Source organism: Cavia porcellus, unplaced genomic scaffold (genome assembly GCF_034190915.1).
Source record: "Cavia porcellus strain 051 isolate PalLab524CR breed Dunkin Hartley unplaced genomic scaffold, mCavPor4.1 scaffold_12, whole genome shotgun sequence".
Classification (NCBI taxonomy): domain Eukaryota; kingdom Metazoa; phylum Chordata; class Mammalia; order Rodentia; family Caviidae; genus Cavia; species Cavia porcellus.
The window spans coordinates 12,258,549-12,278,020 of NW_026947495.1; the positions used below are offsets into that span (position 1 = coordinate 12,258,549).

The 19,472-nt window shown below is 39.6% G+C and overlaps 1 protein-coding gene across 3 annotated transcripts in view; it reads right to left on the reverse strand.

Moving 5' to 3' along the window:
• Positions 1-19,472, reverse strand: part of Cntnap5 (contactin associated protein family member 5) — a 779,115-nt gene that overhangs the window by 435,178 nt on the left and 324,465 nt on the right. For all 3 annotated transcript variants that reach the window (XM_063258867.1, XM_063258866.1, XM_063258868.1), the window contains one exon: positions 8,170-8,317. In XM_063258867.1, coding sequence (XP_063114937.1) covers positions 8,170-8,317 — 148 coding nt within the window. The remainder of the gene's footprint in view (positions 1-8,169; positions 8,318-19,472) is intronic.

The following is a 19,472-nucleotide window of genomic DNA, read 5'->3' on the forward strand; positions in this document are numbered from 1 at the left end:
CTTTGGGGAAGCTGTTCACTCAACAAGTGCAAATGCTATTAATCAAAATGGGCCACATTCTGTAGTGAAATCTGGGTATCTATGTAGATGAGGTTGTAGGTTGTACAGAAATCTTCATTTGGTAGGTGACAAAGGTAATTCACAATGAAATATACATACAAATGACCTAGTTACATAGGTAGCTAATAGAAAAAATATAAACAGAACATCTATAATTTATGATCAATACTGTGAAAAAAATAATTGTATGTTTCATGGCAGAAAATCAAGAGTAATCTTATTTAAATTAGAAATCAATGGATTGCCTCTCTGAGAAAATATTATGACTGAGACTAATAAAAAAATTGAACTAAAGAATTAAAGAAACTTCAGAAGCTGAGGGAATAGCCTGTACCAGAGCTTCAGGGTCTGGCAGGGCAGAAACCCACATGGCTTGAGGCCTACTAAAGAGGAGACATTGCCATAGGGTGAAACAGAAGAGATAGTCAGATATACACAGGGCTCATACTTCACGGACGGGACTTTGGAGTTTTCCTATGTGTGGTCAGAAATCATTGAAAGGCTTTCTTTAGGAAGGGACTCAAATTCTGAATTTTATAATATTACTGGTGGTTATAACAGAGAGAACAGAGTGAAAGGTGATAAGACATATAACTGCATTAGGCTGGTGACTGAAGATGAAAAGAAATGAACATACTTAGGATGGTTTTAGGAAGGAATGCTGATAGAACTTGATGATAGATTTGCTATGGGAAGAAAGGGACAGGGAAGATTGTAGGAATGACACCCAGATCTCCTGTGAGCAGTTTGAGAATTTATGAACATGAGTAAGATGACAGAAAGAAGATTCCATATCCTTGAATGTACAAGTTGATTAAGAGCTTTGAAGGTTTATTCAATTGGAGGAATTTTACGACATAATCAACAGGAGATGTCACTCAAGCATATGCTGAGAGAGATCTCAGGGAAGCTATTTAGGGTGAGACTCAAATCAGCTAACTTTTCTAAAGGTATACACACCTTTGTAAATTTATAAATTTTATATTACTTTTCTATAAAAATTTCTATACAAATAAATATTTCCTTGCTGAAATGATTGCTATGAGAAGTGGGATGCGTCGCACAATACTAGACATTCTAAATGACAGGAGATGGGGCCATAGTTAATCACTATAGCAACATTTGTCAAAAATGGTTCATTTAATGAAGGAAGAGTTGCCACCAGTAGGAAAAATATTGGCTGTCTTATCCCACAAGTATTTTCATTAATGACATTTCAGGATGGTTCTCTCGTTCCTGTCTTTCTTCTCTTATAGTCACTATAAGACATGCATTCATTTTAGCAATTTTATATTGACAAATGTAAAATTTTATTTTAAAATGTACATCTTCTTATACTCAAGTCAACAATCTAGCAGGATTCATGTCCTCTACTTACTTGATCCACTAGACAGAGTATGGTTGACCAAAGATGAACCAATACGGCAACAGAGGAACTCTCTTCAATATTTCTTTTGAGAAAATTACGTAGCAAGGTTAGCTGTCAGATATCCAGATGCGTGAGAACCAAAATGAAATTGATATCCAGCCGTAAGGGGTATAATTTGTTTCAGATCATTGTCTATAAGACAATGAATGATTTTCCCAAATTATTTATTTCATACACTTATTTAGCAGAATATTCTTCATGTGAGAGGAGCCTTTGCTGTGCTCTGTGTACAAAGCAGTGTGAGATGCCTTTTATGCCACCCTTGGGCAAGGAGGAACCTGGGCGTGGCAGTAGGCCGAGACCCCAGAGCTGACGATGAAGAAAGGGAAAATAGCAGGTGTGGATGGGAGTCTATGAGAGGATTCTTGTCTGCCCCAGCTGTGGGCAAAATGTTTCCCAAAAAGGCAACAAAGTGGTGGCAATAGATTTCTTCTCTGAGTCAAGGCCCACATTAATACTAGATAAAACTAACTACAGTCTCACGCTAGGAACTGTGCTACATGGATGGTATATATCAATTCAAAATATCGTAGCCATCTTTGCAAAAATTACAAGTGTCATTTTCACATAAGACAAGAAAAGTCAGAAGAAGTTGAATGTTTGTTAGAAGTCTCATGATATTTTTAAGTTTAATTTTTAAACTTATTTTCACTGACAATTGAAAACAAAAATTATACATGTTTCTGGAGCCATTATATGACATTTTGATGCATATTTAAGTTTCAAATAAACATATCACCTTGAACATTTATCGTTTCTTTATAGTGAAAGCATTGAAAATTCTTTTGTATTCCTTTTTGAATTACACAGAACATTATCATTCAAGTCTTCTAATTTAAGAGCAGTCCATCTGATTAAGAAATGCACAAAAAGAATCTTGCTCTTTCCTCCACTGTGAGTAACCCAGGACCAAAGCTTTTGTCATACAAAATCAACAGAAGCCAGAGTCATGTCAAACAGATCATCCCGGCACTTAGAAGAGGGGTATAGTTATCATGAATAAATTATTTTAAAAACAAAACACTTACAAAAAACAGATACTTCTTTTATTTGTAGCAATTTTAATGCAAAATATACTGAAATAGACTAATGAGACTCAGAATACCTTCACTTTCAGAATTGCAACTAAAAATAACCTCAAATATTTAATAAAAAAAGAATAAGGTACATAAAAAAGCACATCAATATGGAATGGTCTGATAAATTTAGTATCTATAAAGTATTTGTATACATATGCATATGACAAATGAAGCCACTCATTAGAAAAATATAAATTTTTTAATTGAAAATGAGTAAGAAAGGCTGATCTGTAGGCTTCAAAACTTAAATAATCACTGTCTAAATATTTTTGGGGCAAACAGTAGGCATCAGATGTGGATGTGGTCCAAAGGAACAGAGGCCTGGTTGATTGCAGCCTTCCAGATTAGATAGAGGAGGGGCATGGCAGCCTCATCAGTAAGACTTAGGAGTGAAGCCTTACACATGGTAGGGGGAGATAGAATGAGAAAGTCCAGTGGTCAGAAAGACTTTAAATGTAGGTGGTTTGTGAGCTAAGGAGGAGTCCTCCTGGAAAGGAAGATAGAACATCTATAGAAAAAGCAGCGGATAGTCAATGTGGAATGCGAGAGAAGCTTGTAGGCTCCACAGGGCCAGCCATCAGGAACATAGAGTGGATGTCAAACATGGAAGATGCAGGAAATATGGGGTGGGATACTGAAAATCTCCAGAAGTATTGGTTCTTCCATATGGGAACCTGTCACTGTTCCCCTCTTAGAAGGTTCTAGAAAACCGAGAAACTGTTAGAACAGCTCCTGGAGTGACAAGCCAGAAAAGTTAACAGACGAACTTTACTAGAGATGGGCCAGAGAAGGCTCACAGTATGTAGAATAAGCAGTATTGAATAACTAGGGCTTGCAAAAGAAACCTACAATATGAGACATTTAAGCTTTATTTGAATTAACACACACATACACACACACACACACACACACACACACACACACACACATACACGAGAACGAACAAAATGAAAGCTTCCATGTCCTGGCAAATGACTGAGGGAGAGACAGTGAAACGCCTCAGCTCCTATTTTAATTCTCGCATAAGGAGGATGCTTTCCAAACAGGAGAGGATGGACTTGAGAGGATGGACTTCCTTAGCAGGGAGCTGACACCCAAGGGAGGCTGGGAAGGCATGAGGGCTATCTGATGACTTCGATGACTTTATTCTACCAGCCAGATGAGTTCTATTTTACAGTGCTGAAATATCTTCCTGTAAATATCTTCGTCTCACACTTCCTCTGCCTTGCCCCTGTGCAGTAGGCAGAGCAAAACGACACAGTCATCCAGCCTTCCTGCATCACCTCCTACACTGTCTGGGGCTTAATGTCAGAGGGCAGCTATCCAAATGCGGAGATGAGCTAAAGTGGATGACAGTGTCTGACTCATTCTGTGTGCCAACAGTCTCCACATGCCCTTCTAGTCCCTGTGTTTTGTCACACGGTTGTGACCCCATGCCAGTTTTAACACATTTAACATTTAACACATACTTACTGCTTATACATTATAGGCTCAATGCGCTGCTGGGCTTGGGGACTCCCAACAGGCCCTGCACAGCCTTTGCAAAAGTTAGGGTCAAGGTCGAGGAGACAGATATCAGATAAACAATTGCAGAATTAATAAATTACAATTTTTAGAAGGTGCTTCAAAGTACAAACATAAGACTTATAAAGGTTCAAAATAAGACCTTCATTTTTCTTGTATCTATAGGGCTTTGCATGCTGCTAAGCTAATATACTAACTGCTAAACAGTGACAACTGACTGAATAAATTAGGATATAAATGAAAGAATGAGTATGCTAACTTGTCCAAAATGATAAAGGTTCATGTCTTAAGAAATTATAGACCTGTAAATTCTTACTAATCTTTAGGATCTCATTCAGATAAAATTTTGAGAAGATTTGTTAAGCCCATAGAAGCAAAATCAATTCCATATGAACTAAAATTGCTTTATCCACAAGTCACCTGGTTACCTGAGAGACTGAGGCTTGATCAAAGAGTTTACCCACCAATGAATGTTTACAAGTAGTTATTGGTGGTTTTTAGGTTCTGGCACTTCATAGTCAAACAATTTTACCTCATGCCTTTAAATTTATTTTAAATGCAGGGGTTCGGGGAAGCTCACAACAAACAGATGGGAATATATAAACAATAGAAATTCTTGTTTGTGTTTTACAGTAAACAAAGACACATTATATAGCCATGTGTTAATGGTGGGTGCACGACAAATAGGACAGGTGTGTCTAGAGGGAAGGCTGGAGTGAACTTCTTTTTTGAAGAAGTAACATGAGAATTCAGAATTATACCCAAAGGAGCAGTGAACCATGTGAATTCTGGGGGAAGGCATTTGGTAAATTCAAGGTCCTTGAAATACAAAATTTCTTCATATTTTAGGAAAAGCAAGAGGGCCATGTGGCCAGATAAAAGTAGAAGGAAGTTGAAGAAGTAGGTAAGGAACATTCAGTGGGGCTTTTGATTGAGGAGACGATTTCATTCCAGTTGAATCAGGAAGGGAAATGGTATAATTTCATTTTTTTATGTGTGAAGATCACTTTGGTACCTGGGTGAAACAAGAGCTTGGATGACAGATGCAGCAGGGGGTTCACACTGGAGGCCCTGGGGCATGTCAGAAAGGATTCCATTCACAAAGCAAGGAGAAGTTCACATATTTTCGACCTGTTTTTGAGAAAGTAACTGGGTCTACTCTGAGGTGTAGCCCACTCAACAGGACTCCATGTTCCAGGGAAGAAGTAGCAAGACTGCCTCCTGGGAAGCAGATATTTGTGCCATTCGCTGACATACAGGAGGTTGGAGAGAGCAGGTGATGAGGTGAGGAGCAATTAAGACTTCCAGTTTTGCTTTCTCAATTTGAAATATTTGTTATACTTTGCAGGAATGATATCAAGTAGACAATTGCATATGTGATTCTGGAGGTCTGGCTAGGAATTGGCTAGCATGTAGATGCTGCTAAAATTCTTGGCACACTGTAAATTTAGTCACAGATAAGTAGACAAAACATACCAGAGGGTCTGAAACTCAGCCTTGAGAAGAAGTAAGTGTAGTAACGGAAGAAGGAGGAAAACCTGGGAATTTTAAAACTGTAAATTGTTATTTTACCCCAGTACTGTGTGAGGGCAGGGCACGAAAAGTGAAGTGACTCTGTGGCTTTGTCTGCATGGAGGCTTCTGTGTATCTTGACTGAAGTAGTTTCTGTAGAACATTCCTCATTGGGCAGGGGTTGTCCTCAGAAGCAGAACCAGCAAGATGCTTATATTTTGGAAGATTTATTGAAGGCTATGTCTTATGAAATTTTGGGGCCAGTTGAGAAGTACGAGGTCCACAGGGCAGTCTACCTGAAAGACAGATGGGAAACTCAGGCAGAAGCTTCCTTAGGAAAATTTTGGCTGCTCTTGAAATCTTTCAGCTGGTTGAGTCAAGGTTATGAGATTATCTAGGAAAATCTGAATTGAAGTTAACTGATTTCTGACATCAATCCCATCACAGCAACATCTAAAATACACTTTACGTTGGTCAAGTTGGCACACTCAGCTGAGCTTCAGATGACTAAAGTTTGAGTGGGATGAGATTCTCTGCAGAGGGAGATGAGAAGGTTGAAATACCAAGTGAAGAAAGAAACTCTGGTGTGAAGAAGAGGAAGAACAAAGAGAGGAGGCTGCTAAAAGGGTCAGCGGGGTTTGCTATTGTTATGCATTCTGTAGCACATATACCGAGGTTTTATGTTTATTAGAAATATCCAGGTCAGGGAAAGATAAACACATGCTGAAAGAAAGAACTGGATATAGAGGCATTTTAAGGCATTGACTTTAAATACAATTTAAGAGATGTGCTCCTTCCCCACCATTCCAAGGGAAAAAGCATCTAGGCACATCAACAGGCACATCCACTGTGAGGTGCTCTGCAGGGAAGGTCATTTTCTGTCCAGCAGCTCACTGAGATAGTTAACATTGCATCACTGGCCATGCCTGCCTGAAGGTGATTTGTCCTCATAAAGGGTGTTCTAGAGATACAGCTGACACAGAGGGAGGCAGAACTGGCATCCCTCAAAGTCAACCACAATTGAGCCCCTGTAGACCTGAGGAACTTTTAGCACCATACAAAATCTTCCATGTTGTTGTGACATTTTTCTGAGGAAAGGAATCCTTGTTACCATTGCTATCAGATTCTCAAAGGGATCCATCATCAGACAAAGTTAGACATGCTGCCCAAAGATGTCATTTAAGCCTATACTCTATGGTTACATGAAATCATGAGCCACTGTAGGAGTGGGCAGCATGGGTAAGCAATGGGTATGGAGATTGAGCAGAAAGTGCCAACAGGGATAAAGCTGGAACAGGAAGTGTGAGGACATATTAAAGAGTAGGGCAAGGATTGGGCCAACCCAGATTGGAAAAATAATATCAGTAATGACTTATCTCTCAGAGCATGAAGCATTTACATTTTACTTAAAAACAAACAAAAGCAAAGAGAAACAAAGGGAAAAAATAAATCATCAGTGTACTGGCAACTTGATAGCAAGAGCTAAATTAAGAAGAAAATTCAGTTGAAGCATAGACAGGAAGAAAGCCTCTCCAGGACCTGATGGTTTGTGAATGCTGTGTTCTACATCAGATCTTTTCTGAAAGTTCTTGTCAAGGTAAGCACAGTCATCACAAGCAAATATGCTATGTGCAGGACACACCTTATCCCCATAGTTTGCCTGAAGAGTTATTAATATTCCTGAGTCTGTATTCCCAGAAATATCAGTATGGCACATATGCAGTGGGACAGGGAAATGTGTTTTTACAGAGCACTTCAAATAGTTCTGAGGCAGCCTTGCCTTGTGGTTGATCTCAATGTGGAACACAAGGAAGGCACCCCTACAACCCAAACAAGAAGCTAGCTGAACTCATTTGAATGAAAGAACTAGTGATCAAATGCGTTTACTCATCAGAGGTCATCAAGTGTTAGTATGTAACCCTGGGAATGCCACTGCTTATAAGCAGAAAAAGAGCCTAGGATGAGGCAACTTTAGGTTTCAGTAGGAAACCTAAGGGGGAGAATTACAGGGACAGGAAACTTCCCTGGATGATTCTGACCTTCTGCAGTGATTACCAATTCCACCCATGTTTCCAGCTTTCTGTGGGTGCAAGATGGAGCTCTACTTTCAAATTCAGCATAAACAACTCAGGAAGCAACAGACGTATATTGTAAATCTAGAAGAGAAGCAATCTGTGAGGTACCGTGCATGAAAATCCTCCTTTCCTTCTGGAACAAGTAAAGAAGAATGATATCCTTTATTGGTTCTAGGGTAGGAAAACCTTTATAACAACTCATCTCATTTCTGAGGTGGGGAGACTGAAACTAACAAGCTCTTTTACTGCAAATGACAGAAGTTCGCCAACCTCAAGAGCTCTTAATGCTGGACTTTGGGTTGAGCCTTCTGCTACGTTATTGTCTTCAAATTCCCTAAGCCCCAAACCGAAGTGTTGGTGTCTTATTCTGGGTTGAAGTATACATACTACAGAAAGAATAGGAACAATGGCACACAATAATTTGCTTTCTCAGGGCAGGCACAGCGATGTCCTGGGTCTGTGACACTCAGAGACACGCGCGAGTACTCACTGTAGGAGCAGCCGTATACCTCCACCCGCATGCCAATCTTGCCACTCGGGTTCCACTCCAGAGGCACGAAGCGGACAAAGCGGGCCCTCACCGAGTGCAGCAGCTTGTGGTGCACCACGCTGTCCGCGTTCATGTTTCCCGCGAAGGTCTACAGGGAGGAACAGACCTGGTCAGGGCCGAGGTGGAAAGGAGCACAGCAGAAACCCACAGCATCCTTTAAGAATCGCCTCTCCCCCGCCCTGGACCACCAGCCACAATTCACACATAAAGCAATCCCAGCAAGCCTCAATACATAACACCTGGAAGTTTCATAGCGTTAATAATCTAATGAAGGTCCAGTATTCCAAGTGTTCCTAATCCCTGTGGACCCCGCGATGACTGATGATCTCTTGGAAGGAGGAATTTTGAAGTAGTAGTAGTTGTCATTATTTTAGTCCAGTCAGTGTACAATGACTTTCCATTATACTTTTAAGTACTTTACAGATTCAATAAAACTGGACTCTAGCCAGAGAAAGGGGGAAGTAAAGACATCTCCAAATCATCCACGTACTTGGTAACAGGTCTGAGATGCAATTCCAAGGTTGTCCTGTTTCAAACCTAATGCAATTTCTATAGCCCTCTCTCTTCAACTCTACTGTGGCTTATTGTTACAGGAGGGAGACATCACAACTCAGGCTTATCTGTAGCTCATTTTCGCATGTCTTTGTCTAGATTATGTGAAGGAACACACAACCCAGGAAATATTTGGTCCACTAAAAATAAGCTTTGCAGCCTTCACTGGAATGAATCATTTCTGGAAAACTACTTTTTCTACACATGTGATCCAAAGGATTACAGATCATCTTTCTTTTTTAATTGGAGTAAAATATACATAACATAAATATTAACCATGTTAATATATTTAATTCAATGACACTAAGCACATTTGTGTTGTCACACAAACTTTACCCCTGCCCAGTTCCAGAGTTGTTTCCTCATCCTGGTCAAATTTCATGTTTAAAATGGGCTGTTAGCACCCCAATATGCTGGCTTCAGTTTTGAGTTACCTCTCCCTTCCTTCCAAACCCATGATTTACAGATCAATCTGCCTGCCCATGTGCAATCAACACCAGATAAGTAAAATGCCATTTCCTTTTTTAAATGGCCAAAGTGACCCTTGTCCACTTAATGGAATCCATTTTCAAAGACTTGTCCATAATCTGAATTATATTTTCCAACATCTGGGAGCCTGGGATATCCGGAACCATGTCTGACATTTGTATTACCCAAAAAACACCTGCTAGTTCTGATTTTAGGCCCCTGATACAGTAATTCCCGTGATACCCAGAAAGTGTCTCAGACGGAGAAGGTAAGTTCCACCACTGCCACTGTTCCTACAGCACAGCTCTGTGTAAGAAGTGGGCTGGCAGAAAGAGCTCCCTGAGAGTCAAGTCTAGGGTTTCATCCCATATGTTTGTCACAGGTGCTAGCCATTTCTCTTCATCCAAACAAAGACTGATTTTAGTTGGCTCACTTGGCCAGCTCCCCACTTGATCAGCTCTAAACCTGGTGAGTTTCCCACTTAGCACAGATTGGAGGCTGTGATCATTGGTTGCCCATTCCTTTGCTAACCTAGATGGCTTCTTCTCATGGGATTTTTGTTGTTTTTAAAATTCCTGTGTTTGTGTCAGTGATTCCTATACATAAAAGAAGAGGTGATGGAATCGGTGATTTCTTATTTGTTTGCATGGTGTAAAGATTTTTAAGATTCCCTGCAACCTAAAGGGAGGAACTTGCTGGGGGTTTAGCTCAGCAGCTTAAGTGCCTGCTTGGCAAGCATGAGGTCATGAGTTTGATCCCTGGTACCAAAACACACAAACATGGAGCTCCATAGCTTGCCTTAGCCTGCTAAAGGGAGGAACTTGCATTTACCACTCTGGATTTCCTATTGACTGTTGGTGTATCAATCCCCAGGCACATGTTATAAACAACATTGATGGGGCCAGGGATATAGCTCAGTGGCACAGTAGCTGCCCAGCAAACGCAAGATCCTGAGTTTGATTCCTGGTACCAAAAAGGAAAAACAAACAAACAAACAAACAAAAAAAAAAAAAAAAAAAAAAAAAAACAGGCCAGGGCTTTACCTCAGTGGTGCAAGCACCTGTCTGGCAAGTGCAAGGTCATGAGTTCAATCTTTGGAACAAAAAAAAAAAAAAAAAAAAAAAAAAGGTTTGCATCAATTTACACACACACACAAACACACACACATATTCAACCTTGCTAAATTTTCCATGTATCTTACCATTTTATGGTCAATTAATACAGTTTTCTCACATCACCCTGTGCCTCAGAGAGGCTCCTGGCATGAAAGCATCACCAAAGGGCAGATCCTTCCCAATTCCCACTCTGAATGTCATTCTATGCACTACTTCTCAGAAGGCTGTCCCTTGTTTTCCTCAAACTCATGTAAATTAACATTATACCGAGATACTGAGTTTGGACATGACCTTTTTATAGTTGTAATGAGATTCATATAATTGTTACTACTAAATATCATGCATATGGTTTTTAGCAAAACAGTTTATTGATTCTTGCCTTAAAACATTTACCTATCTATCATCTATTTATCCCTCCATTTATTTGTTTTTGTGGTGCTAGAGATGAAATCTATGGGGCTCAGGAATGATAGGAAAACAGTCCACTAAACTACACTTTCTGCTCTAGTAATGCATTGCTTTTAGTCCTGTGCAGTAACATAGTGCAGTTCATCATTCTTTTCCAAGAGATGAAGGACTTTAGGCTGACAGGAATTGAGTTTTATGTAATAGCCCCATAAAGAGTGAAAATTTGCAATGGAAATCTTTGAAAAGAAACTCAGTCTCCCACACCACACCCCCCTCAGAGAAGTTTCCATCATACATGACATATATGTTATCAAACATACTAAGCAATGGGAGGGGCATCCCAGAAGGAGTGACCCATGAGTGGACCAATGAAGAATTTACAGGAATTAAGAAAGAGGAGCAAGTTGGAGTGAGCCCTGCTTCTTTCTCATTGCCAGTCATTCCTGGATAACAAACACTACCTTGGTTTAATGGGTGAGGAACCCGTGGAGAGAATGAAGTTCTGATACTCTTTCTCCTTCATGGGGCAGGCAGTGAAGTAAGCATGAACTGTGAGGCTAAGGTCAGGACCAGCCTGAGCAGTGGAGGTTGCACAGGTCAGAATTAGGTAACACCAGTGACCCCTTCGTCTTTGGTCACAGCACTGTAGTCAGCTCACCCATACTGATGCTTTCCCTGGCTGCAAGAGTATGAGCATCTGGGTGCTGCACTAAACAGACATTATTAATCTGCCTAACTGCAGTCTGTGCAAAAAATAACAGGAACAACAACTGAATTTGGTAGCCCTGATTTTGACAGAGAACAATGGGGACTCAAAGGCAGATGCTGTTTCAAATCTGAGGCTTTGTGTGTCACACAGTGCTGGCTAAGGGTCTGTTTTTAACAGAATCAGGGGTAAGTGGGAAAGAAAAAAAAAAGTAAGAGCCTTGGGTGCTAATCCTAACAGCCCTGAAGTGACTACTCTTCAATCTCAGCAAGGTGACAAGACAGTGAAACAAGTTACTTCTTGTTTAAACTAAAATATCTGTCTTAGCACATGGAATATAATATTTCTTAAAGGTGTACCGAAAATTGGATTTCAGTACTTTGATCAAAACTTGTGTAGTTGTTTCAAAACTTATAGTTTACAAATATCACCTTAATATCACTGAAACTGTCACTGGAAGCTTACTAAATGACTATGGGAATGGATGAAAGAAGATAAGTCAATAACTTATCCACATTTATGTATGCAAATGACATTGTATTTAATAGGTTCTTAGCATTGCAAATACTACTCATTAAAGTGAAACAGAAAGAGCCCTGTTCCTATACAAAATACTTGTAAAAATATTTTAGCGTGAGAGTATATTCCAAAGTAGTAACCTACTAATACAGGCAATACTTTTGCAAACTTTATTTAAATTTACTAAATGAGGTTCTAAGGTTTCCTTCCAAAAAAGAAAAGAAAGAAAGAAAAGAAAACATTGCAAACTAAAATTAAAGAAAGACCTGAAAGTCCAGAGCTAGTTATGAATACATTTTTATTAGAAAAATATATTTAATAAGGAGAAATAGCATGCAAACTAGACAGTTAAAGCTAAAAATAATAAACCCACTCAGATTCTAAGGTTCCAAACTGTGTCTGCAGAGATAGGTGCAGCAATGGATTTCCAACGGGCAGTTAGAGAAAAGGAGCCTCTCTAGGGGGCTAAGAATGATTCTAAAATGTTAGATTTTAGGAGGTTAAAAGGAGAATTAAACTGTTGAGTTATACTATTTTTCTTCATCTTTCTTGTTAATAGTATATTCTTTGTGGTGGTCTTTTTAGAGTACCAATAAGGTACCTGCTGTTATTTCAAATGACCTATCATTTAATTAGACTAGAAAAGCACTCAGACCTCAATTGCTACATCAGAAATACATGTGCATTTTAATATTTTCCAAATGGGTAGAATTAATCCATGTTACTCCCCATCCAGCCTCCTTTGAGTGTTTTGGCTTCCATTGTAAAAGAATGATGCAAGAATTTCCAAGAATGTACAGACAGCCTCAATCTCAAATGGCTTAGCTTACTATGGTTCCAATTAGGATTTTCCAATACTGTGATTCTGTAAAAATATAAATTTAGATGAACTCCCACTCACAATTTTGAATTCTGATCTTCTTCTGGGCTTGTGATGTGCACTGCACTCTTCTCTCCTGGGGTGCTGGGCAGTGCTGTGAGCTACACTACCTGTCAGCCACCTGCCTGAAGACCCAGTGGCACTGCACAATGCTCTGTGCTGATCAGCCTGGTGAGATGTGCTCTGTGCATTTCCTGTTGATGATATTTTCAATTTACAATGGCTTTATTGGGCCTAAACACAATTATTAAATCTAGACACATCTGCAGAGAAAAACTATTACTTCTACTATATTGTGATGACCAGAGGGGAGAATGCAGGCTCAGCAGCCTGCTCAGGTAGGTGTTCCATCTGAAGCCTTCCTCTGTCTGGACTGAATAATTCTATCTCGGGAGGTATATGAGCCTACTCTCTAGTCTCTTGCAGCAGTCATCTCTCTAGTGGACCTTGGTGCTTCCACAGGGCCACCCACCCACTCGAGTCCCATGACACCTGTGGTCTTGTGCACTGTGTGACCACGCAGACTTTTTGCTACTTGTCTCCTGATTCTCACCTTAGCTGCCAATCATCCTGTTGAAATCCAGTGTGTCTGTTTCAAAAAATGAAATCTAAAGGGATGGCCCAATATTGGCCATTTTGTTATTGATTTAATGATCTATTATTTTAAAGAGAAAAAAAAAACACAGAAAAATTATAAAGCAATCAAGGAAACCAAAACAACAAAAGCTAAACAATGACAACAACAACAACAAAATAATGATATAAGGTTTCAAAATGAGAATGATAAGAATTTAACAATGGTTGTTATATTACATATTGTTGTTGTTACCTTCAAAACAATTACTCAAGTTTTGTTATTGGAAAGTTGTTTCTGATACAAACCTTATTAGATACAATGTATTGAAACATACAGCTGGAACCCCATTCCAAATCATCGCATAAATCTGTTCTTAACCTCAGTGACTGGATATTATAGGACTTGACAGAAGAACTTATACTGTAAGTTGTGTTATGAATGTCCCCACAAAGCTCCACCCAGTCATGGGGAAAGGGGTTGTTTTTCAGTGCTGGTTCAATCTATTGTTTGTGATTGATTCATGGTCCAATCCTGGATTAAAGGTGTGAGTACCCTAGGGCATGTATCCGACATACAACATAAGAGACTGAAATAATCTTGTTTCTTCCCACCCCACCTCTCTCTCTTTGCTGTTGTCCATAATCATAACCAGTTGCCCCTCTTCCATGTGCCACCTTGCCTTTTAGCCGGCCAATTATGTACTAAAACCTCTACAAACTGTGAGCTAAATTAATGCTTTCTCCCTTAACTGTGGCTGTGTAAGAAATGAGAAAAGTATATAAGACAACCCGTGAAGGTGTAGGTGATGGATTTAATCAAGGGGTTCTCCCATTCAAGGCTCTAGTGCCATCAGAGTGATCTACACCTGTCTAGGCAGAAAATCCCAGCTTTTTATAGGCCAGAACCCCAAGGTATGCAGCATCTGGACCTCTACCTTCACCATCTTGACAATGTGATGAGTTCTGTATCCCATTCCTTCAATACTCTCTCAGCTGATGAACCAGTGTCCTGTATGCAGCTGTTTCCATGAAAACTCTCCAGTCAGTAACTCATGCACAAATAGCAATCACTGGGGCCAGGGATATAGCTCAGCAGTATAAGCACCCGCTTCACAAATACAATGTGGAGAGTTCGATTCCTAGTACAAAAAAAAAAAAATGCTAAAACAACTAGAACTCACTAAACTGCAGGTGTTGTAAACACCAGGAAGAGAAATTACTGAAGTTATCTTAAAGTAGAACTTAAAGATCCCTTCAATCACCTTTAGCCTCTATTTCTGCCTTTTAAAAACTAAGTAGCATCAACTTGAAAGAAAGCTTGTGAATCATGTTGCACAGAATTTTTCCAAAACCAAAAGAACCTTATATGTATAAGAAACTAACAGCTTTCTTAGAACAATTATTGTCTAGCTCACTTACTATGAGAAAATAAAATATAATTCACTAGTAAAGCAATGAACTATACCAATGGAGAGGCAAACTGCAATGCGATTTATCCTCAAATGATCTAGATCACTAATCATTCTTGAATGTACAATGCATGTAACGATAAAGATTCATTAAACACATGAGTGCACCTGTGTAACATTCTTCCATTGCTGGTCCACTGATGCTGTTGTGTTTATTCTGAAGTTAACAGAATTTGTGTGACTTCTGCTGTGTTAAGCATGTGGGTAATAAAGAGATTGCCAACAATGGTGCCATATATTTATGTTTCCATCTCTGGGCTGAGAGCTCTAACGCCAACATGTATGGCAGCTTCACCATATGGTGCATGCCTGGGAAGATAGAAATACCCACTTAGAAAAATCACGCTTTTCACACTTCACTAAAGCAGAGAGAAACAATGCTTTTGCCCTTCTGAAAAATAAATAGAATGCTTTCTTCCTCGACTGGAGCGTGAGAGCAGACAAAAAGACCCAATCTATTGTGGGACCTGGGTCGAGGAGGTGGACTGCAGCAGGGAACAAGCCCAGAGTGAGACAGAGACTCATGTGACAGGGTAAAGTGTTGGAGCAAAGGGGAAAATGACAACCAAGAAAGAAAACTGTCAACCCATCTATATACCTTGGGTCCTGGGATGACTTCAGCAGACCTTGCCAATTCTGACCAGTCAGTTGGAGCTCCCCACTGTCCTTCTAATTTTTCTTCCTACACTAACAAACTAAACATGTGTGTGTGTGTGTGTGTGTGTGTGTGTTTAAACTCTCTTTCTCTCTTGATAGTATAAGCCTGATGAGAGCAGATCCTCTAAGAACCAAAGGTAGGACTGGGATCCCATGGCTACTTGTTGAGTGAATATAAAAGTGATATTCTGTTCTGTTTCCCAAGTTTTTTAAACCTGTAATTTTTACATGGATCACCCTTGATGGAAGAGTGCTCCTAAAGAATGTGAGAATAATGTCGCAGTGAGAAAATTCTTGCTCATAGATTTGATGGGAAAAACAAAGAATATGAGGTTGAAGAAATTTTGACAAAGCTTTTTCACTTGTTTAAGGAGGTGGAATGACATTGACACACACAGCTCTTTCCACTGCCTCTGCTTATTTAAGGGTGCTTCATCCCAGATGTGTGCTTAAGAGCATCAAAATACCATTCAGTAAGTGTTTGAGATTTCAAAAATTCTATAATACTTGCTTGCCAGAGGAAATCAGAGGGAGATGCACCAAGGGGTTGGTGGCAACACCTGCGTTTGTCCTGCCACACCTTCTGTGCTTGCTCGATCAAGTCCACTGACAGCACAATCTGGTTCCTGTTTGTCTTTATAATTATACTTAAATTAAATAGCCAGGTAATTTGCCAAGCTTGGAGCTGGCTTTAAGAAGACTAAGTGATGACCAGGAGCTTGCTCTGACCTTTATTTCCTTCCTAGAGCTTCTCAGATTCACTTCCAGGTATCACCATCTGTACCAGTAGCTAACCTCCGACTCATCAGTAACGCAGTCAGTTTCTCTAAGGACCCTTTAGTCTTAAAGAAGACAGTAGATTCTCCTGGAAAGAGGAGCCTGAAAGCAGGCATCCTGTGTCTGTTCTAAATTCGTTTTCCTGAGATTTGGATCTCAAGTTAACACTCTGCGGCAATGATGTAACTTCGGATTCAGCCAGGGGCATAGCCACATAAGTCTAATAAGTCAAGTTTAACACAAACCCCTTCTCCACTCTGCTCCTTTATTCTATTTTGGCTCCTAGCTGACATTCATCTCATGATAAACTTTAAATGACCTAAGGGAGATAATTCAACAGTATGCAGTGCGTGTGTGTGTGTGCACACGCACATGTTTACTTTTGTGTACGTTACTGGATACTGAACCCTGAACTTTTGTATTGAACTATATCCCAACCCTTAAAAAATATTCTAAATCACTAAGTTTATGAGGGTGGGCTGGAACTTTTGGTCATCCTGCTTCAGTTTCCAAGAGAACTGAGATTACACGCACATATTTGAGATTATATCGCACATATTCGACTCACATATGAGATTACACGCAAAACCGTGCTGCACATATTTTTAAAGGAGAAACGTGAAGCACAATAAAAGGGAGGAACAAAGGATGGATAAGTTTTGCATTCTAGAGAATTTAATCTCCACTGCCGGTTTGACTGATAAATTGATGGTGAAACTCTGAATTCTGGCCTGAATAAAACCTTAGTAAGTACCTTGCCTATTACTCATTTCCCTGTATCTCCACCACCACCTTTCTCTTGTCATTCCTGATTATCTCTTTAGAATTCACAGTCTTTCTCTGTCCAGCATTACTCTCATCTAGTCCGTATGGCAGAGGTTTCTTTAGCTTTCAGATTAAGTACGGGATCCTTCCAATGGCCCGTTCAGCTCTCCATCTCGCCAGCCATCTGCTCCTCTGCCTTCACCACGTTCTCCTCCTGCCAGGCAAAAGAGCTGGAGGCTCTCCAGAAAATGCACTCCTTTTGCATTTTCTCTCTTGTGATCTCCCCTAACCTCTGTACGTAAGGCGATGGTACTCTACTTAAGTATCCCCGTAATCTATTCTGTCACAGCACTACTCAGGAAACAGTCTGTAACATAAACCCTTAGGTACCTGTCTAGACAGCAAGCACCTTGAGGGTCACTGCCTTCCTTCCATCTATTCATTTACAAATCTCACAACTACAGCACATAAAAGGGGGGAAAGACAAGCTTGTTCCCAGGAACTTAATGAAATTCAGCACAAAGAAATGAATAGATTTCCCTAGACACCAAGGTAAATTCTTTTTCATCTATTCCTAAGGACAAAAATACGAATTTTGGTCTTATCCAAAGAGCTATGGTGAATTTAGATTGTTCGATCTCAGTACATACATGAAGGTGGATGCTGGTGCTTAACCAGCACCTCCATAGAGACATTGATATTTTTCCTTTTAATGTCATTCACTATGCCTAGATGCTTCTTGAGGAGTTGGCACAGGATTGTTGGCTCCATGTGGAATATGAAGCCCCTAGACATTGAAGGAGTATATCTTTAAAAGTCACTTATAATCCTGTAGTACTTTCATTCTTTTGAATGGTTTTATACTATTTTGTTATGTTTGATGCTATTGTATGTGAAGGTATGCTCAACTGTTTCAAAGAAAGAGAAATTATGATAGTTACTGTTAATATTCGGCTTTCTTGTTGCAAGTTCTGTGCTGCTTTCATTCTGTTCTGATCTGCTTTGTTCTGTCCTCTTTTGTCTTAATCTCTTTAAAATTAAAAAAAGTCACTTGCAATCATGATGTTATGTATAGCCTTTGGTTTTTAATGCATATTTTAATATCACCATTACTTTATTAAATCGAAATCACAACATCATATGAAATAAAGTGAATATTAGACATTCAGCCATTTACTTAATTCTTGCAGTCATCACCAGTGGTAGTGAGATCAAGGCATTACTTAGGATGGGTGCTGTAGATAGAATGTTTCTGTGCTCCCGAAACTCATATACTGATATCCTGACAGCCAGTGTCATGATACAAGGGGGTGGGTTTTTAATGAATCATTGCCTGAAGGTAAATCTCCCATGGTGAAATTAGAATCTCTATAAAAAGAAAAAGAGACCTAGCCCCTCTCCTCTCCTTGCCTGCCACGTGAGGATACACTGAAAAGGCAGCTGTTGACAAATTGGGAAGCAAGCCCTCACGGAGTACCAGATCTGAGCATTTTGATCCTGGACTATTCACATTGTAAAGCTGTAACAAACTTATTTATTTATTTATTTATTTATTTATTTATTTATTTTGGTGCTGGGGATCGAACTCAAGACCTCACATTTACCAGGCAAGTGCTTTGAGCTGCTGAGCTAAATCTCTGGCCCTATTTCTATTTTTAAATCATCTAATCTGTGGTATTTTGCTGTAGTAGCCCAAGCTAATGGAGATAAACTGTCTTCAGAATTTTTAACCTGCATAAAAATATTCCACTTAAATAGGCAGATCTTGTTCACTATCTAAACCCAATAGCAAAGAATTATTTCTGCCTATCTCATCAATAGACTATCCCCCACTTATTTCTGCATCAGAGTATCTGAAAGCTTTAATTATTGCAAAAGAAAGCTGTGACTAGAAGACATAGGAGGGCCCAATGTTAGCTCCTAATCAGCTGCCCAAGGACTCTTCACCCTCTGCATGGACGTCAGGACTTGGCTTTTCTTAGGTACTGTTAGACTTCAAATTCAAAAGGCCAGGAGTAAAATATCAGAGACCTGCATCCTAACCTCAAATGAGTGATATGACCTTGTTATTACTGTTGCTGTGGACAGATTGAGAGGCAAATTCATGTGTACCAAGACCTGCAAACCTCTTCATTCATATTTGATGAATTTATTTGTTTGAGAAATTTAGTGAATTTTCTTCAATTCCAAAGCTTTTTGGAAAACGTATAGCCAGCTAGCTGCTCATTAGGAAATTTTTATTTTTCATTTAAAATGTAAAATAAAAACAAAGCCCAAAAAGATCCTCTAGAATGGAGAATTGATTAGCCTTCTCTAGTGGCTTGCAACAGTGCATCCTTTGCTGGCATTAA